This window comes from Manis pentadactyla, chromosome 14, assembly GCF_030020395.1.
Source record: "Manis pentadactyla isolate mManPen7 chromosome 14, mManPen7.hap1, whole genome shotgun sequence".
In the NCBI taxonomy this organism is placed as follows: Eukaryota; Metazoa; Chordata; class Mammalia; order Pholidota; family Manidae; genus Manis; species Manis pentadactyla.
In genome coordinates this window covers 7,169,563-7,190,051 of record NC_080032.1, presented here as the reverse complement: position 1 = coordinate 7,190,051, position 20,489 = coordinate 7,169,563, and the positions used below count along the sequence as shown (strand labels likewise).

Genomic DNA, 20,489 nt, shown 5'->3' with positions numbered 1-20,489 from the left:
CATCAGCAGGTCAGAGGAAGGGGGCATCGGTGCTGTGGCTCTGGGCCCCTCCTGTGACCGTTGAACATGGTTCAGGTGAGAGCAGCTCCTTGCCCACCCGCCCCCCATCCTCCGGTTAACCCACACCAGGGGTCCAACTGGCACAGGGTCCCACCCTCATGCGCCTGCCCCGGGTTAGCCAGGGAGCAGCCTACCTCTTGACCTTGCAACTTCGGAGCTAGACTCACACCAGAATGGGGCAGGCGGGTGAGCCTGGGGGTCCTGGGGGCCCAGCTCCTTGCAGTGCTGAATTCAGGATGGGACCCATGTTCCTTCAAGGAGACCCTGAGGAAACTCCAGTTAGGGTGGAAGCCACAGGTGGGCCGGGTGCCCTGCTGGCCGAAGGAGGCTATGGGCAGCGGGTTGTCTTCAGCATGACAGCAGATGCCATCATTGGGAGCAGGCGCCTCTGTTTTTATGCTCCATTTCTGCAGCCCTGTTTACATCCCTGGATGCGGGCCCTGCTCCTAGAGCCGGCCACCATCCTGAGAGGCTATGCGGCCCCCGGTCACAGTCTTCCACTGAGTAGGGAGGCAGCCATTTCTGTGAGGAGTGTCTGAACCATCACCTGCAGGCACTTCTCACCCTTCCTGGGGCTCTTGGCTTTGACCCTGTGCCCCAGCCCCAGCCAGTGACAGGAAAGACTTGTGTTTCTTTGCCCTCTAGAATTTTTGCCTCGCCTTCCACTGGAGGCCTCTAGTTAGCTCAGAGTTCTGAAGGAGCGTCTCTCCCTGGGAATACGGGAGATGCCGCCGCCATGGATACCTACAGATCTGTGTTTGTGGGGTGAGGCTTTTCTCCCCCGCAGCTCCGGTAGAACGAGGCAAAGCCCAGAGCTCACATCAGCCCCCAGGCGCGCATGTGGCCCTGTCGGTAGCTGTCCCTAGTCAGGATGCCACCCCCGTTACCCTCTCCCGGGGAAGTTGCCGGAGAGTTCGGCTGTGGTCTCACCAGGTTGCTGACGCCGCCCACACACGCTGTGCTGATTGCCGGTGAGCGAGGGGGAGATGGCCCAGGGGGGCCGCAGTCAGGGCGACCCAGGACTCTGGCTGGGGTGTTCCATCAGCCTGCCAGGGCCTCACAATTTATTACTAATTATTATCTGACTTCCCATCAGGTCAGGTCCGGATATGCCTCCCAGTGTCCTTAGGCTGAGCTGCTCAGAGCATTCGGTCACCTACCTCCTTCTGGGGAGGGCCGTCATTCTTCTTGTTTGCCAGGAAAATTTTTTTACCACTGATTTCCTTTTTATTTTTGCAGAGCCCCTGCAGGACAGTGTCCCACAGGACCTGCTTTGGGGAAGGCAGACCCGCTCTCCTTCTGGGGTCCCTAGTCAGGAAGGCCTGGCAGTGCCTCGGGGGCCACTGGGTGCTTCCTCGCGTCAGACCTGGACCGTGTGCCTCCCACGGCCTGTGCTCCATACTCAGCGCTCTGGCCCATCCCACCTGTGCCTGGTGCGCCTGCTCCTTCCTGTCCCTGGAGCAGCACCCTCCTCCCATGCCACCTGCCACCATGTCACCCTCCTGCAGCGTGCGTCTGAAAGGCAGCCACCTCCTCCCAAGGGCCTCTCCCCTGCTTGAAGTCATCTCTCCAGCCCCCCACCCGAGGGCTCCTCTCTGGGCCCCTCCTCTGTCAGTGGTCTCAAGCTCCCTGTTCCCTTGGGAGCTCCCAGAAGACCTCTCCCATTGCCCGGGTGGGGCAGAGTGCTGGCAGGTCCTCCTCTGGGGCAGCGCCGCCCCACAGGCAGGGCTAGCCTCCCCACCCACCCACTCGAGGCCAGGCTGAAAGGCACTGAGAGGCGCCGGCATCATCTCAGGGCTGGTGCAGACCAGCTGCTACAGTCTCTCAGCCTCCAAGGCCATTGGGGTGGCAGGTGCCACTAGAAAACTGTGTGGCCAGTCCCACCTCCAGCACTTAGGACCATTGAGGTCTTGGGCACAGTCCTTAACTCTCCACAGCGCCCTTTCCTCTGCTGGGTGCAACTTTGCAGCACTGTGGGGTACGTGGGACTAACACACTGAATGGCGAGGCCGAGTAGGCGGTCACTGAGCGCCCAGGGCTGTTCATCTCAGACCCACTGAAGCCCACTCCCATGGGCCCTCCCCAAGCTCCGTTCCTGCCTGTCCTCAGCGTCCAGCCAATTGGATTCTGTGATCAAATTTGGGCAGCTTAACAAACCTATGAAAATCTAAAAAAAAAAAATCACCAAGCCTCGTATAATTGAATTTTTGAGGCGCTAACATTGCAGATTGGAAATGGCTGTTTTCTGCCTAGAGAACTGCTGCACCCCTGCAGTTCTCATTTGAAACCAACTCCTGCTGTGTTTGCATCTCTTCAGAGGCCTTGCAGTAGGGCATCTCTTTGCACAGCTAGACTGCCAAACGTAGGATGCGTGCCCTGCTCAAAGCCCTGAATGCTCAGGACAGGATGAAAGCCCCCACAGGGCGTCTGGGAGCCCCAGGGGTAAGTAGTCACTCAGAAACCAGGACCACCAGCTGGAAAGCTGCCAGGGCTCAGGGGTCAGGCCTTGTCCCTTGCCCAGCCTGAATACCCAGACTCAGCAGGGTGAGATGCCAGGCCCCTGCGGCTGGGCCCAGCGGTGCCGCCTGGTCAGGGCTAGTCCTGCTGGCACTGTACATGCCCATGAGCTGCTGCCGAAGAGTCGGGTCTCAGGCTCTGGGCACAGTAGAGCCTGTGCTGCACTGATGCGGCTCCCCTGCCATGTGGGGTGGGGGTCCTTTACCCTCTCCCTGTGCCCTCTCTTCTTTGGAGTGGCAGGAAGGCTGGGATGGGACCAGCTTGAGGTTGGCAAGGACACGGGCATTTAGCATGTGTCCCTCCCTCCCACCCCCAGCCAGGGGCACTCCTTGGCTGTCTGCCAGCCTCTACCTGCCTTGTGCCACCACCCACCCCGTGGATGGCTACTTGGTTCCCCGCGTTAGGCTGCCTGCTTCCCCAGCTCCCGGGGAGCAGAGCAAGGCTTGTCTCTGACTCCCCCAGGGCCCTGCCTTATGGCCCAGGGCCTGGCTTGCTGCTGGGCAGGCAAAGATAAGCAAGCTATGAATCTTGTCCTCCAGGCCTGCCGCCACATTCTCTTGACATATTCGGATGTTTCCAGTTGGCTGGAGGTCAGTGGAGGGGCCTGGTGCTGGAGAGCCTGCCGCGGGGGACCCGAGCACTTGGCATCTTCTCGGGGGGACATTGAGCCTCTGGGGGCAGCATCTGCCCCGTAGAGGAGAGCGGGAGGGAAGCCGGGGAGCAGTGCAGAGGCAGGAGGGCACTGGGCTGGCTGCGGGGCCAGGAAGGAGGGACACAGGGTGATAGCAGGAGCTGCACCAGGCCTGGCTGGACTTGGGGTGGAGGATCCCTGACCTCTTGGCATCCAGAGGTGGATAAGCTATCTGAATGTCCCTCCCAACTCAAGACCCTGCTGCGGACCCCCACTCCCAGGGGACAGGTGTGTCCCTTTCCGCTGCAGTCAGGACCCACCTCAGCACCACCTCCCCACAAAACTCAGCCCAGAGGGAAGGAACAGAGCTGCACGCCCACCTTTCCACCTTGACCTCACCTGCCCTGAGGCCCCTCCTCAACGAGGGCTGCTCTCATGCACATCCAGCCACAGTGTGCGAGGAAGGGGGTCCCTGGTCATCCTGTGTCTTGGCCTCGAGGAGTTTGTGGCAGGTGAGGGCAAAGCCAGGTTCCCCAGAGAAACAGCCATAGTGCAGAATGGGGTGGCTGCAGGGCCTCTGACGCCTACGTCCCCACCATGTCACTTCCCCCTGCCCCTACTGCCAAATCAGTCTGCACAGCCTTTTGCCTTCTTGGTTTCAAAAAGCTGCCCCTTGACAGGGCAACCCCACAGAAATTTGATCCATTTGCTTCCAAAGATGAAAAAAAAAGCTCCACATCTAAAAATAGCCTACCTGGCTCCAATGCGCTGGCAGTTTCCATGGCAACCTGCTCCTTCCCAGGAGCGCCTGTGCAGGAGGCTGAAGGAGGGTCCCGGCCCTGGTGCAAGTGCCCAGGGGGCTCCTCAGCCAGAGCCAGATGTTAAAGGGTTCGGGGAGAGCCCCAGGGGTGTTGGGTAGCAAACACGGGCTCCTCTGGCTGCAGGCCTCTATGATTTGAAGGAAATGTAAGACCTCTTCTGTGCAAAAGTGAGCTTTACCAGTGAAGGTGACCAGGATGTTGCTGGGCCAGGGCCAGTAAGTCCCGGCTCTGCGCTGGCCGTGCCCTGGGTGCTTAGATCCTTCTCCAGAGGAGGTGTTAATATCCTCGGCATATGGGCCAGCACACTGAGCCAAGGCCACCTGGGTCCAAGCAGGACTGCCTGGTGCAGAACCAGCTCCTCCCCGGCCCCAGGCCACCTCCTCCCCGAGTAGTCGGGAAGGCACAGGTGCCAGGCTTTGAGAGGAGGCAGAGGGACTTGTGGGGTCTCTGTGCCCAAGTAGGAGTCTCAGTGCCAAACTAAAGAGCATCTGGTGACCATGCCCCAGTACAGTGAACCAAGCGTGATCGCCCATGACAGGTGAGAACACAGTTTAGTGCCCAGCTTGACTGCAGCTACTCGGGGGGTGGCTGCATAAAGCCCCCAAAAGGTGTCCATGTCCTAATTTCTAGAACCTGTGAATATGGCAAAGAGACTGTGCAGATGCGATGAAGTTAAGGATCTTGACACGGGGAGATGGTCCTGGTCTCACAGAAGCCAGGGTGTTACATGACAGCTAACCTCCCAGGCCGGATGCACAGGGATCCCCTCAGTGAGGCTTGTGCTGAGACGGGACATGGCCGTCATGACTAGGGGGAGGGACCGCCGGCCCCGCCACCCACTCACTGCAGGACCCATCCTGCTCTGAGCCTCAGTTCCTCGCCTCCAAAATGAGGATGCCGAGGATGCAAGGATGTGAGTTATTTGTCCAGGACTGTGAAAGTGCCAGCCCCTGTGTGAGCCCTGGTGTCAGTGTGACTGCCATCGCCGTGTACTGCGGGATGTTGTCATCCTGCCCGGCTGCTTTGTCACTCAGCAGCGGGGAGCTGCCTCTTCCAGAGCTGGCTTCCCGAGCTACTGAGATGCAGGTTGGGTCTGAGAGCAATTCAGGCAGCATTCCCGGGCACACCAGCTAGGTGCAGAGAAGCCGAGCATCTGACTGCAAGGGAGCTCAGCAGAGGCAGGCAGCGAGGGGCACTGCAGGGCCAGCAGGACAGCATGTGACCCAGAGGTGGGGGGAAAGATGTGCACAGGGAGCAGGGGTTGAGATTTAATGTGAAGGGTGGGCGGAAGTACTCTCACCAGGCAGAGGGCAGGTAAGTGTGTGTTTGGGGCGCCTCTAACTGGCCCCAGCTCACACCTGCTGCCTAGTAAAGGCAGTTTCCTTCCACTCCTGCCTCCCCCACCCGGGCCCCATGCTGAGAGGGAAAGTCAGGCACCACTTCTCTGCCCCAGCCCTCCTGGCCACCGCAGACCTGAGTCCCCCACGGCTCCTGGTGCACGGCCCGTGGCCAGGGGCCCGCAGCCCATCGCCTGGGGAAGGGGCTCAGCAGGAATATGGAGCCATGGCGAGGGTTCCTCTGTTGCCCAGAAGTGTGGCTTTGAGCTGGTGCTGGATTTCAGATACTACTATTCCTGTATTGTTGCAGAACTTCTGTAGGATTTTATGTATGTAGACGGGTTAGTGTTTGTTTGCTGTGCTGTTGACATGTGGATTGCACAGAGGATATGTAGGAATAAAAAAGCTTGAGAACCCCCAAGGCCATAAGCTTGCAAACCACGGGCCTAAACAACTTTGGACATACAAGTGTGTTCCTCCCTTTGTTCTAAGTTCCCTGCCAGCAGAGTTCCTGTCCCAGGACGGGGTGGGCAGTGGAAGCCGAAGAGCCATTTTCTTGGCTCTGGGTGGGTATCTGCCCGTTTGTCCTTCACAAAGCATTAGCTAATTTAATGCCATTCCTTCTTTTTTCTGATTGGAGGAGTGTCACATGAAGTGGTTTTATTTGCATCTCTACTACTGAGTTTCAGCTGCCTTCCCAGCGTGTGTTTGCTTCCTGCAAGGACGCCTGACCCTGAACTGAGACCTGGGGACTCAGTATGGCCAGAGCGCACTGGTTTGGAGGTCTCCATTGTTTAGCTCTGCTTCTGCCCAGGCCTGAGAGGGGGTTCACACCACTGCTCAGCATGTGCCCGAAGAGCCCAAGACATGGTGGGACTGTGGGGGGGCCAGGCCACATGTTAGCAGCTGAGCCAAACTCCCCTCCTCCTCCCCGGGCCCTGAGGGGAGTGCGGGGACTGCATGGGGACGTGGCCATCCCCGGCTGTTCATGGTCTCAGAGCTGGGGCGTGCTGCCATCGGCGTGTCTGGGCTGGATCAAGGGTCTTGTTCTTCCCAGCCCCTAGCCTCCTGTCCTCCCTCGGCCCTGGCCCTGACAGGCCTCTGGCCTCTCCGTCCCTTCAGTCTGCTCTTCATGCCACTGGCCACTGGTCTTGCCTGTCCCATGGACCTCAGCTCAAACACCCACATGATCCCTTTTGCCGAGGGATGAAGGCCTGGGCTCCTTAGCTGTGCCAGACACCCTTCACCATCTCTCTCCAACTCGGCCCTCTGTGTCCCATACTGACTCCTTGTGTCCTCCTCCAGGCCCTGCCCTCCTATGTGTGACCTGCCACCTCTGTGCATGCCACCAAGAACCCGTGGGCCTGAACAGGCCTTCTGTGATGCACCCGTCATTTCACTCACGCACCCACTCGTACTCTCATTCCACCTCCCCTCCCCTCACTCTCTCCTTCATTCTCTTGACCTGCTGTCCCTCCCGGAGGGACTGTCCCTCCCCATAGAACAGATGGTGCTGGTCAGAATTAACCGACCCAGGTGTATTCCCATCTCTCCCCTAACAGCACAGCCAGTGACTGGGGAGCAGAATAAGCCCATCCCCATGTCCCTGGCAGCTGGATCTGCACCTGGGCCCTGAGAACTGCTTACTAAGGTGTACTGCTTAATAACAAGTTAAACAGAAATGCAGTCACCCCCATGCCCATCGCACAGGAAGATGCTCAGAGTTAGGCTGGATATGCCTCCCAGCGATTCTCGCTCAGAGTGCAGAGGCCACATTCAGGCTGGCCCACAGCCAGCACGCCCCACCTGGCTCTCCTGGTGCACAGCAGCCATCGGACTGTTGGTAGTAGGCCATTCTGGTTTTTAGACATATTGAGCCTGGAAAGGTGACAGGAGGTTGTGTTGTAACTAAGAGTCCAGGCTCTAAGGGCAGACAGACCCGGAACTCCAGAGCCCTCTCGCCTGTGGCCCTGGACAATTTCAAGCACCTTTCTGCCCGCAGACCTGCCTCCCTGGGATATCAACATACCTGAACTGAGGCAGGGCCTCACACCCGGAAAGGCAAGATATACCCCAGCTACTGAAGCCTTTCTAAAGTGATCCAGAGAGGAAAAACCTTTGCAAACCAACCTGGGTTCAGATCCAGCTCTGCCCCCTTAGTAGCAGGGCCCTAAGCCTGCATGAAGGGTAGCAGCTGTCCGTGGGCCCCTGTGAGGTCCACTGAATGGCCCTGAGCCTGGCCCAGCACCCATAATCTCCAGACATGGGGTCATTTCAGGGCTGCACTTGGCTGGCTGTGGTAGGGGGAGGAAGAGACCCCAGGCTGGCTGTGGCCCCTCAGCGCCCCGCTCACTCAGGCCCCACGCCACCAGCTGGCCCTGCACTGCCACCAGCTCAGTGTGGTCAGAGCAGTGACTCACCCAGGGCCGCCCCACACACTCTGCCTGCTGTAGGAAGCAATCTGTTCTCTTACAATATGCCCCTTTTAAAACAAATTGTATTTTGGGTTACAAATTTTCTTCACACACATACACAGAATATCTTGCTGAGTATTTCTGAATCAAGGCCCTTCAGAAACCCGTTGGGAGTTGCAGGCCCTGGCGCTCACAGGCTGGCGTCACCTCCTGACCGACCCCTGCCCAGTGTTCAAGCAGCAGCAGGCCCAGGTCAGCTGCTCGCCACCCCCCGCAAACCTGTGGCCAGGCGGCCCCCAGAGGCCCCACATCTCTGACCCTTGTGGACACAGGTTGGGCCGGCAGCAGGCTGCTCCGAGTGCCCAGACTCTCAGGAAGGGGTGCACCGAGGTGAGGCAGGGTGAAGAGTGAGGACTGCCTGGCCCACTCACAGAGGCCCCAGCACCCTGACGTGGCACCCTGGAGCGGCAGACCAGCGGGTGTTCTGAGGCAGGTCCTCTATCTGTCCTTCCTGTCCTGTCTGTTCCCAGGGGACAGTAAATCCCTACCTGACAAGGCCGTTGAGAGGCCACACCAGTGTCTGCACACAAAGCGCAATCGATAAATAAGCGTGGCCTTCCTGCAGGAGGATGGCACCAGCAGGAACGGGGTGAGAGCTGTGACTTTGGCCTGGCAGTCCTCAAGGAGGCTTTGAGGATGGGTGCCATTGGGCTGGGTAGGACTGAGACCTCTGAGGAGGTGAGGGGCGTGTGAGGCAGCTCCAGGCAGTGGGGACACAGGGAAAGGCCCCGAACATGAGCGCTCAAATATGTAGGGAGCAGGGACTGCTTCGTGGCTGGGGGTGGGCCTAGAGCAGAGAGCAAATGCGGTTGGTGGGGAAAGCCTGGGCCGGCTTGGGCAGGGCCTGCGCTTCAGGGAGAGGAGGCGGGCTTCCTTCCGGGTCCCTGTGGTCTGGGGTGCTGCTCCCACCTAGCAGTCTCCAGCCCCCCACTCAGCACAGCCCACCGTTGCTTGCACCCTGCAGCTTAAGGGGCTGGTGCCTGGCTCACGGGCAGGTGCCTGCAGGCAACCCTCCCACTGACACAGGAGGGCCTGCATCCGCCCCAGAAAAGCTGACAGGCTCTTCACCCTTGCAGGGAGCAGGTACTGGCACCATCTAGGGCACTCTCTGTTTTGAGAGCTCTACCTGCTCCTCCTCCAGGGCCAGGCAGCCCAGGCCTCTCGGTGCCCTGCCATGTCGGTCAGTGATGACCATGGCAACCCTGTTGCCCTCCGCAGATGACTCTGGGGATGACGACGACGATACTGCCTCCCCAGCTGACAAGAGTGAGCTACAGTCCACCCTCAAGAGCCTGTCCCTGAAGTTAGATGACCTCAGCACGTGCAATGACCTCATTGCCAAGCACGGCGCCGCGCTCCAGCGCTCCTTGAATGAGCTGGATGGCCTCAGGATCCCCTACGAGAGCAGCGAGAAGCTCAAGGTCGTGAACGAGCGGGCCACCCTCTTCCGCATCACATCGAATGCTATGATCAACGTAAGTGCCCACCCACACTGCCGTCACTACGTGGGGTTCCGCAAAGGGAAGGGGCTCCCTGTCACTGGCGCTGCCATCTGAGTGGGTGGCCAGGCTGCTTGCCAGACCAGGGCTCCATTTCTGGTGGCTTCGGGTCGTTTCCCAGAGCTGGCTCCTTCCCTTTGGTCCCCTGTGTCATCCCATCCGGTGGGCGAGGACATTCTCTTTAATCATCTGGTGGGAACTGGAGTTGGGCGTGGCATCTAGTTGAGACTTGCAGGTGGTTGGGGTCTGGGTGAGGAAGGCCAGAGACTCAGGCTGAGCGGCTGATTGTGCCCACGGGTGGCACACTGGCCTTCAGCAGCTGCTGCTGCTCCTTCCCAAGCACACTGAGGGGGCACAGACGCAGCAGGATGAGGACGCGTCACTGCGAGGGGCAGGTGTGGGGTCGGGACTGGCGCCGGGGGTTCCCTTAGCCCACGGAGCTTCCAGGCTGAGGCTGCCTCGGGTCATGCGAACCTAAGAGCAGGAATGGGTGACCGCGGTCTGCCAACTGAGAGACGCAGCCCCGGGGGTCGCCACTCTCCTTGGGGTTCTGGGAGCCACACTGCTGTGACCAGGAACTGGTGGGTCTCCCCGTGGTGGCAGAGAATACAATGCTTGAGTGTGCTTCTGGGCCCTCTTTCTGCCTGGCAAGCGTTCCCCAGAGATAGGTGTGCTCCTCCAGACCTCTGCCCTGCGGACAGAGGACAAACCCCAGGAGGGGCATGTCTGGGCCAGGGTGGCATGCTTGGAGCAAGGGGCCGGAGAGGGGAGCTGTGGGAATGGAGGCCGCTGCGGACGAGGTGGCCCGGGTCTAGAGGACGTGGTGCAGGAGGGCAGCAGGCTGCCCAGAGGCAGTGGGCCGTGCTGGTACCCAGCCTCCCAAGCATGGGGGGTCAGACCAGAGCAGGGCCAGGTGCCAGGACCAGGCTCTAGGCCCAACACAGGAAACCCAAAGGCAGGATGGGAAGGAGGAGGCTGAAGCCCATCAAAGGCCGAACCACCAGGCACGACCCTGGGCTCAGCGGGTGCACAAGGCCACAGCTTTGAGGCAGCCCTGCAGCCTGGCCCTGTCATCCGTCTGCACTTTCCTTTTCCTACGTCTGCCCTCTTGGTCCACTGGCCTCCTTACAGCCCCCAGACTCTGTGGGCCTGGGTCACTGTACTTCTTCCAGTGACAGATATTAAGCTTTTAATGACCTAATGAAGAATTTGTGCTTCCCCGTCCCTCCTGGAAGCCACTCACTCCCGCAGCTTCCCTGTTCTGCCCCCGTCCACTGAGAATGGAGCTGCTTCGTCTTGAGTGAGCAGTTTTGGCTCTTCCCAGGTACCAGGTTTCTCCGCTGGCATCTTTAGCAGAAGTCTTTTATCAGGCGGCAGAGGCCCAGCTGGGTTTACAAAGCTGTAAAAGCGGTTTGCCCTCTAAGGACATAATGAATGGTTTGATGGGAAGTGCAGCCCCCTGGGGTTGATTAGGAAGCCTGTTTGTGGTTTGGGCCCCAGGAGAGTCAGACCCAGTGACAGGTCACTGCACCGGGCGGGCTGTGACCCCAGGCTAGCATGTCCACCTCCATTGCCAGGGTGTGTGGTGCACAGAAGTGAGAAGCTGGCTGCCACAGGCTATGCTGGTAGCCAGGCTAAGCAGAGGCCTGCATTCTCCAGGACCCTTCCTGACAGCTGATCCCCTCCTGGCAGGAACTGGTTAGTTCTGGGAGGGTGGTTTGCACAACTGTCAAATACCAAATGTCCCACTGTATGTGGAGGGTCCTACACGTTCCTACCCCTGGCCAGGCCTTGGCCTCCACCCCTGTTACAAGGAGGGGCTTGGACCAGGAATCTGTAACTAAGGCAGCATGTGGCTCCTACCCTGAGCCCTGGACCACCTACGTCTCTTATAGCCTTAACAGTACCATTAGGTATTGTTAGTGTAAAAGTGGGAAGGGGGCTCAGAGAAGTCACCTGCGCTGCCCAGGGCATCCAGCAGCAAGCCCAGGTCTGCGTGGCCCCCTGTGGGAGTGATGGCCCCCATGCTTGCTGAGGTGGTGAGGGTGAGACCCTCAAGGGCTGTAAAGGCCCCCTCCCACTCTGAAGTCAGCACACCCATCTGCCCGGGGTGAATCCTCAACCTCAGGGCCCTGACTCCCTGGCATGCCTTTTACCTTTAGGCTGCAGCCCCACCAGGCCCCCTCCTGGGAAGCTGGGGACTTGGGATGGGCAGAAGCCACCCCCAGCTATCCCCAGAAGGCACAAATCAAGACCCCCAGGTCCTGCCACATCTTGCTGTAAGAGGGGGGGATCCCTACCACCCCCTCCCCGCCCCCTGCCCTGAGTAAGATGAGCCCTCTGTGAGGAAGCTTCCGGCAACAGCCAAGCCTGAATTCAGGGCCTGTGTTCCCAACACCTGCCCCCGGCGAGGGCAGGTCCCCACTCCTGTGGATGGTGAGTAGCGTTGGGTTGTCCACCTCCTGGGCTCTGGTGAAGTCTGGGTCAGGCAAGTAAAGCAGAAATTGAGGGGCAGCTGGCTAGACAAAGCCCACAGGAAAGCACACCCTTCAGAGGGCCTGGGGCCAGCAGCACCCTGCCCACATGGGAGGAATCCGCTGCTTCACCCTCACTGTTCCCCAAGACAACCAAGCATCTAGGGTTGTTCACCCTGCGGGAAAAAAGTCAGAGAATCGATTTTACCTCCTTCAGGTTTAGGGAAAGGGCATCGGTATCATAAACCTTAGATCCCTAGCTCCCACAGGGCAGGGGACAGGCTCCGGGGACAGTTCCCAGGATCCCAGCGGCCATGGTCAGTGATGCAGGTGTGCCCCTGGGCCCCTGATCTCCGGGCAGTGCAGCGAGCCTCCCCTTAGACCAAGGACCGCCCTTCCGTAGTGTTTGAGGGAACAAGATGATCAGAGGGGGTTCTGGGTCGGGAATCCTGGTCACCACCTTGTGCCTTCGCATCTGCTGTACCTTGTGGGGCACCCTTTCCCCACCCATCAGATACGTTTTCATCCCTCAGAGCCCTATGTGGACATCACGATGGGTAGGAGGCTTTCCGAGCTCCCTATCAGGAAGCCATTCCTCCTGGCCAGACCGCTCTGGAGCCCGGGGGCGCCTACAGGCCACCCTGAGCCTGCTGTGTGGCACTTCACGTGCCATTTCACTGTCTGTCCCCTCACCTGCGTCCCCAACAGTAGCTCAGTGGGTGTGCCTAACAGTTTCAAAGTGGGCCTCACAGCTCAGGAGAGAAGTTCTAAGTGGCGCACACCTAGTTCCCTGCTCTGTTCGATACCACATACAAAGCCTTCCAGTCCCGTCTCCTCACCGGAGCGGCGCCAGTGAGAAGGCACAGGCTCTGCGCCCAGCCCTCCGCCCGCAAAGTCCCATGTCACCCGCCTTGCAGAGGAGTGACGAGCCTGATCTCCCAGAAATAGGAAGGGCACTTAGCGAAATTAAATCGTAATTGCATTTTCACGGCAACACCATACTGAGCCCCGGCCTCCTTCCCTCCTCTGTGGCTGCGGTTGGCAGGACTTGGAGGGTAGCACCCGGGAAGGGCCCTCCAAGGGCAGCATCAGGGTAGGTCAGGGGATCATCACAGTGAACCCAGGGAGCCCTCCCCTCTCATAGTGCAGTGAAGCCATGGCCACGTGGTTCACTTGGTTAGGAGAGACCCGTGATGGGCATTGAACCCAGACCTGGGCCATTTCCTCCTGAGCCTGCCCCAGGTTTGTGCCATGCACGGACTGTCATCACACATGGGTTCAGCAGGCCTGCAGAGGGGCTGTGCAGGGACAGCAGCTCACATGCCCATGTTTGAAAGCCAGGTTTGTGGAGAGGCTGAGGAGATTCACGGCAAGCTGGGAGGGAGGCTCGGGCCCGGGGCCTGCAGCCCACCAGGGGAGTGACCCTCCATGCCAGTCACGCATGCGGGAGCCAGAGCGGAGCCGCAGAGGACAGAGGGAGCGGCCACAGAGCGGGCCCTGGGTGGGAAAGGAGGGTTTCTACCAGGCAGGGAAGGGGGTCGTCACTGCGTTCAGGGGTGCTCAGCGCTTACCCGCCAGTTCCTTGTAAGCAGCACGTCAGGTCAGGGACACGCCCCAGGTCACCTGTGAAGCCCATCACTCTGCCACCTGTTCTGGACCTCCGTGGGCAGCTCTGCAATCATGGGGGCCCAAGGGCAGGGCCTGGTCATTGTGCAAAGCTTTCTGAGTAGGTGGGTGGCAGCCTCACCACCCCACTGCCCGAAAAAGAACAGACACATCTCCTCTTCAACCATGAGTCACACAACTCCAGGAAGGAACCCCAGGGGGGCCGGCAGCCCCTCCCCAGCCTCATCTCCCACCTGTTCCCCAAGGCCTGCCTCTTGGTCCGTCCTCTGTCCATTCCCTGCCAGCCTGGGGGGCTCCCTGGCCAGCGGAAAGCCGGGGTAGGAAAGGAAAGTAACTTCGCAGAGCCATGCTGCGCGCCAGGCCCTCTGCACGGGTAATCTCATGCCACCCACTCAGCAGGCCGGCAGTGGGGAGACTGAGGCAGCTGCTGAGGATGGGTGCCCACTATAGTATGCTGCCTGACAGGAGAGAAGTAAACCCTTCCCTCCCTTGAGTGGGGGCAAGAGGGTCAGGAACCCCTCCCCTGCCCTGCTCACCCACATCCTGGTTCTGCTGACCACCGCTCTGACTGCAGGGCATGGCGCCACATGGATTCTCTACTGCAGTGGCCTAGCTGGGCACCCTGCAAGGACAGGACATGGTCTCCTCACGATCCTGGCAGCCCTGGAGCCCCCAAGCCTGGCCCAGCGCGCAGCGTGTGCATGGGGTGCGAGCAGGCTGTGAAAGGGCCCAGGAGCCATGGATGTGTGGCTGGGTGGACGGCAGAGTCCCCTGGTGGGGGACCGTGGGTGTCTGAGCCAAGGCAGCCCAGCCATGCCCGCTTGGGTCACTGTCTGGGGGACTGCCCTGGCCTGCCTATCTGGAGGAAGCTCGCAGCGCCGTCAATGACTTTGTTCTTAGACCGAACTGTGAGCCTCAGCACGCCCGCGTACAGGGGCCCCACCAGGCCTGGGGGGGACCACAGCCACCCTCTTCTGCCTCTTTCCTGCGAGCCAGGGCACGCCTGGCAGTGAGGCACTGGTCAGTCCTGTGGTTTAAGGTGCAGAATGAACGACTGAATTGATAAATGTTACCAGCTCATGCTCTGGGTATCAGTTTCCATAAAGTGAAAAGAAGAAACTCAATTTTTCCTCTATTTTCCTATAAACGTATCTCTGTGGTAAAGCAAAGGGTCCTGGTTTAAAGGACAAGCCTCTGGTGCTGTGGGTGCCACGTGGTGGTGTAACAAGAGCAGCCTGCCCCAGTTTCTTCCCATGACTTGGTTTGCCCCTCACAGAGGCCACGGGGTGGATGTCGTTGCTGGCGCGGGGGAGCAGGTCCTGTCTGCAGGCCAGGGTGGCGGAGCCTGGCTGGGGAAGTGTTGCTGTGTGACTTTCATGCAGACCCACCTCTCTGCCTGCTGAGCCACGAGTCCTCCTCATGCCCCCACCCATCTTGTCGCCCCGGCCAGGAGGAGGCAGCCAGAGTCCTGGTGAGAAGGCACCGAGGGCTGGGCGGTCATCTCCCCTGGCAGTGCTGAGCCCTGGGGCCCTCGGGGCCGTGGCTTCAGCACAGCCTGGCTCACGCCCACTGAGCTCTTTGCGACAGGGTGGCACGTGGCGGCTGGAGGGCGCAAGGCACAAGAGGCAATCCCTTCAGAACCTAGCCAAGCTCTGGACGGGCCCTGGGCTCCCAGTGAACAAAGCTTGACCTTGTCAAACCCGCACCCACCAGGAGCTGGAGCCGCACAGATGACAGGCATGTCGGAGGCAAAAAGGGCCTTCAGAGGAAGCAGAGCAGGCTGGTAGGATGGGGTGAGAGGTCACTGGCACAGACTGGCCAGAGGGGTGGGGTGCCTGGAGAGGGGGAGAAGAGCCAGGGCTCTGGCAGCAGCAAGAGGCTGGGGAGAATGCGGGCAGCTGTGGGGAGAAGGCCCGGGGAGACCGGAACCCCGTCTCAGGAAGCCTTGTCCCAGGTCCCCAAGACCACTTTGCGTGCCGCTCTGAATGAGGCTCGTGCAGCCAAGGAGAGTGGTCCAACCTGAGTGTAGCAAGAGCCCGTCACTGCTTAGAGAACGGGCGATGCGTGACGTGGGGGGCAGGCCCTGGGAGCCCCTCCAGGAGGCCCCTGTGGCCGCCTGGACTGGTGGGGTGGAGCTGGTGCGGGGAGAGGCGGCAGCTGGTGCTGTGAGCTGAGGGCGGGCCGGCAGGGTCCCTGAGCGAGGGAGCGGCCACCAGGAAGGCCTGAGCCACCGCTGTCAGCCCTCAGGTGCCGGCCACAGGCCCACAGGTTCAGGCAGGGTGCAGGGGGCCCTTTCCCAGGAACAGGTTTTGTGCACCCAGCAGGCAAGCAGAACTGGGTGGTTGGTGATCCCCACAGGAGACCAAAGATAGGAGAGGTGCCCAGTGGGGGGCAGAAAGCAGGAGAGGGTGCTGGCCGACAGAGGGTAGTTGCCCACGAGGCCCACCTCAGAGAGCCCAAGGGGACACACTGCACTCTGGGCCCCTCAGTTTATCAGGGAAGGTGGAGAGGCCCACGAGGGATGCCCTTGGGTGCCTGCAGTATTGCCGCCTAGATGGGATGAGGGTGCAAATCCTGATGGCAGGGACCCAGGAGAGCATGTGGAGGAGGGGGGCCCAGCAGCCAGACTGGCCGGGAACTGGGCAGCTCCGCCTGAAGGGAGCGCAGGGTGAGCGAGAGGCGTGGCCAGAGAGGAGGGGGCAGGTTGGGACAGGAGGGCACGTCATGAGATGGGCAGCAACTCAGGGCACCTGGCCACGGGCTCGGACCCGAGGCATCATGGAAATAAAAGACCCAGATGAGGAGGAGCTGTTCACTGCTGGAAGGACTCTGAGGCTTCTCCGAGCCCAGCTTGAGCATCCCAGGGGGCTCCTGGTGCCCACCCAAGGGGAGCATTGGCGGGGTGGGGCCTGGAGCTGCCCTCCCGTGTCCTTCCGGGGCCTGTGGGCAGGTTCCTTCCAGCTGACCACTGTTCTGTCCTAACGTCTTGCTCATTTGGGACCTGGAAACATAGGTAAAAATAGATTCCAGAACTGTCTTAAAATCAGTTGGCAAACTGGCAGCCAGATGGTGCTGGTTCCTGTGCACAAGGGGCACACTGTTTTGAATGTGGAAAGGGCTATTTTAAAGTTTGAAGTGAAAAGCTGCTTCCCTGAGGCTATGAGTGAGTCACGTCAAGGAGACGCCTGAAGTTTCTGGGGTCGGTGGGCCGCTGGGGTGCCCGTGCCGAGAGCCCTGTGAGGGTGCGAGGGCTCCCTGGGAGCGGCTTGGCCTTGAGGGGCCAGGAGGGGGGCAGATGTGCAGCATGGTGGCCTGGCTGGCCCTGGCCCGGAGGGACCCCTGGGTGAGCCCCGCACTCCCTTCATGGCCCCAGGGGTCCCCCTTTGGTCTTGGAGGCCTGCGATGGCTGCTTCTCTCCCGGTAGGGCGGCCTCTGAGCTGGGCAGTCCTGGCCGGAATCCCAGCCCTTCCTGCCTTGGGAGCTGTGTACCAAGGCCACTCTGGCACTCCTCGGTGGGAGGGGAGGGGACTGACCCCAGCGTGTCCCTGGTGTGCGCTTCTGACTGTGCAGAGGGGCTCAGGGAGGCCGTGACTGCGCGATTTCCGCCTACTTGCTGCCTTTAGGGCCCAGGCCAGTGAGAGGTGGGTCCCTGGTAATGTTGGCCAGCTGAGGGTCGTGTGGTGGGGTAGGTGGTGGGTGGGCAGCCTCGGCCCCAGCAAGCCAGAGAGCACAGGGGTCCAGCCACCTCCCTCCGGGAGCCCCACAGCCTGTGGGTCACTGCAGGCCAGACACATGGCAGTCAGGCCCTGGCAGGAGCTGACTGGCTACGGTCAAGAAGCACAGCCCTGTCCACATCCTCCTGCACCCACGCTTACCGGAACTTGCTGTGCGCTGCCGGCTGGAGATGGAGCCGCCCACCAAGCTGTCCCTGCTAGAACCTCCCGGTACCCGCCCAGCCTGGAACCTCCAGAACCTGGCTCGTCTCCCCAACTCCCCCATGAGGCCGAGGACCACCCGGCGAGCCATCCAGCAGTTCTCTGGCACCTTCCTCATGTGCCTGTCTAGGAAGGTAGTTGCAGGCCAGGAGACTGGTGTCTGAGCAGCCCCTGAAGGCCAGGCCCAGTGGGGTCCAGTCTCTCAGACCCTCTGGGAGCATAAGAGGCTTCTCTGGGCCACATGCAAGATGGCCATGGGACCCAGGCCAGGGGACCCCACACCCGGCGCACCTGCCCCGGTCTGGGGAGTGGCAAGGTCATCGCCAGGACCCAGGTTAGGAAGAGCCAGAGCGGTCAGAGTTGGCCCCCTCCTCCTGGGCCCTGCGGGCAGAGGTTCACAGCTCGGACACCGTCCGTCCCATGGGGCACCTGTCAGGGCGACCAGCAGTGGCTCCCCTTGGAGCCCACGCAGCTTGGCCCCAGCAGTTTCCCCGGGCTGGGCAGCCCCACAGTGCCCTTCACCAGGCAGGGCATCTGGGAGGGGCGAGTCTGCCGGGGGGCCTGCTGGCTCCCCAGCCTGCCGCTGAGCAGCCAGCCTGGTGCCGGGGGTGCCTTTCCCACCCCGGGCTTTCCGGTTCTCACTCAGCTTTGGGGCAGCTCAGCAGGCTCAGCACCCTCCCCACAAAGACAGAAGCCCGCTGCCCACAGGACCCACACCTTTGAACTCAGGGACCCCCTCAACAACCCTGGGGGTGGGAGGAAGGGGCAGGGCGGGGAGACTAGAGCTCTGTTCCCTCCAGAGGATGACAGCCCCAGACGTGGGGCCTGAACAAGTCCTGGGGTTCAGCCCCCTCTTCATCCCACGAGGACACCAAGGCCCAGGAAGTTAGTCACAGGCCTGCCCCATGGTGGGCAGGAGGCGGTGCCCCCGAGGGATTTGGATGCTGGGCCCCTTTTCTGCCATTTCCTGCCCCTGTGTGGTACGAGCAGGGTGCTTCGGGATGGTCTAGGGCACTGCTCCTGCTCTGGGCTGGGCGTGAGCTCTCTGAGAATGTGGCAGGGCCTCAGGGGCCCCAAAAGCCGCCCCCAGCTGGCCCCACTGCCGGGGCCCAGGTCTAATCCAGCTTAGCAAGCGCACAGTGCACAGCCCAGCTCAGCATTCCGGGGGGGTGGGGCCAGGCCAGCGCCCACCCCTCCCTGCAGTGTGGACGGAATGGGGCCTGGGGAAGGCTGGCAGGGGCAGAGGAAACCCTGGCAGTTGGGGATGAGCACCAGGTAGGTGCACAGGGTAGAAGGGGCAGACCGACTCTCCACAGGCCCGCAGGGGGACCAGGGCAGCTTATGTGCTGCAGATGACCTCCCAGCGGCACTGGCAAAGACCTGATCTGGCCCCACGAGCCTCTCAGTACTGGGGTACAGCAGCCTCTGCCACGGCCCCCTTCACGTGACTGTGACACTCGGATCTTTACGTCTGCAGCCGAGCCACATGCGGCCCAAATGAGGCCCCAGCTGTCCCCGTGTTGTTCTCCACCCTCGGTCCCGCAACGGCAGCAAGGTGGCGACCACCCAGGGCCAGGTTATCAGGCAGCAGCCCGGGCCGTGCGAGAACTCCCAAGACTCAAGAACAGGGGCTAGGGGGCGGTAGCGAGGAAGGGCTGGGTCCTACTGCTTCGCCAGGGTTACTCCCCAACATCCTTGTAGCAAGGAACCCCGGGAGCCCCACTCCACTCTGGGAAGGCCTTGGGGTCCCACACCACCCTGCCTTCAAGGGGAACTCGGGGTGCAGGGCCAGTGCTGGTCCCATGCACTGGGAGACTTGTAGGTAGGGTCCATGGGACTTCAGTCCTGGCCTACATACTCTGCCTGGGGGCCTCGGGCAAGCCCCTTGGCCTCCCTGAACCTCCATGCCCACCTCGATCACATAATTAAAACAGATACCTCAGTGCTAGCGAGAATACCCCCAGACAGCCCTGCCCGCAGTCAGTGTGTGGCACGCGGTGGGCATCAGAACAAGCAGGTGTGTTTGGGATTGAGCCAGACAAGGGGGAGGAAGACACAATGCCTGGTAGGCCACACGTGAGAGAGTTGGGAGGGTGGTGCCACAGGAGGTAAGTCTAGAGGGGATTTGGGGCCAGGTCTGTAAGAGGCTGTCAGCTGTCCCAGGAAATGTAACAAACATTCCATTTTCCCTTAAAAATGAAGATGGTTATTTCTAAAGTGTTTAGAGCTCATGAACATCAAGGGTACGAGGTGGAGAGTTTAAATCATCCTCCTACTATGATCATCTTTCCTTTTTGCTTTTGCTGCTAGGCAGCCCAGGGGCCAGACAGAGTCCTCTGACATAAATCGGTGGGAATTGCTTACCTTGACCTTTGACTACCACTCTACACTGTTGTTTGTGGCTCCGTTACAAGTCTTGTTTTAACTGCTATGTGTTACGTGAAATCAAAGCACCTATCTCTGCTGACACTCACCGACCCAGAGGTGACTATGGCGCTGTAAAGGGTTGGCAGGGGTGACGGTGACAGTGCTGTAAAGGGTTGGTGGGGGTGACAGTGACAGTGCGGTGGAGCAATGCTGAGGGAGGACAGGGGCAGAAGCGAGTGGCCTGGTACAGCTGGGGTGGGGCAGGCAGTGTACCACCAGGCGGGGCACCCACAGTAAGAACCTGGACAATCACGAAACACCAGCCTCGTCTCACCTGTACGAGTGTACAGGGCACAGCCTGGCCTCCGCACCCTCCCCCCCAAGGCAGGCAGACCCAAGGGGACTGTGCCTTGCATGGGTGCATCCTGGCTCCGGGCAGGCAGACCGGGACACCGCCCCACTCACCCCTTGTCCCCAGGGACAGTGGGGACAGGAGGACCTGGCAAGGGGCTTCCCTGAGGTGATGTGCTGGGGCCCATGCCAGCCCAGGGAGATGAGGGTGCCACTCTTCCACCAGCATCAGGCCTCTGGCGCGTTTCTGACATGTGCCGTGCACCTGGCTCGGCGGGGCCTGGAGAGCGGCCTGGGCCAGCAGCAGAGTCTGTGGGCATCCCTGCCGCATTAGGAGTCCTTCCTCAGGCGGCAGACAGGTGGCAGGAACCCAGACTAATCTGACTGGGTGGTGGGG

At 60.7% G+C, this 20,489-nt stretch overlaps 1 protein-coding gene across 5 annotated transcripts in view; it reads left to right on the top strand.

Moving 5' to 3' along the window:
* OSBP2 (oxysterol binding protein 2) overlaps positions 1-20,489 on the top strand; it is a 159,016-nt gene that overhangs the window by 121,460 nt on the left and 17,067 nt on the right. For all 5 annotated transcript variants that reach the window (XM_057492578.1, XM_057492576.1, XM_057492577.1 and 2 more), the window contains one exon: positions 9,059-9,315. In XM_057492578.1, the coding sequence (XP_057348561.1) occupies positions 9,059-9,315 (257 nt within the window). The remainder of the gene's footprint in view (positions 1-9,058; positions 9,316-20,489) is intronic.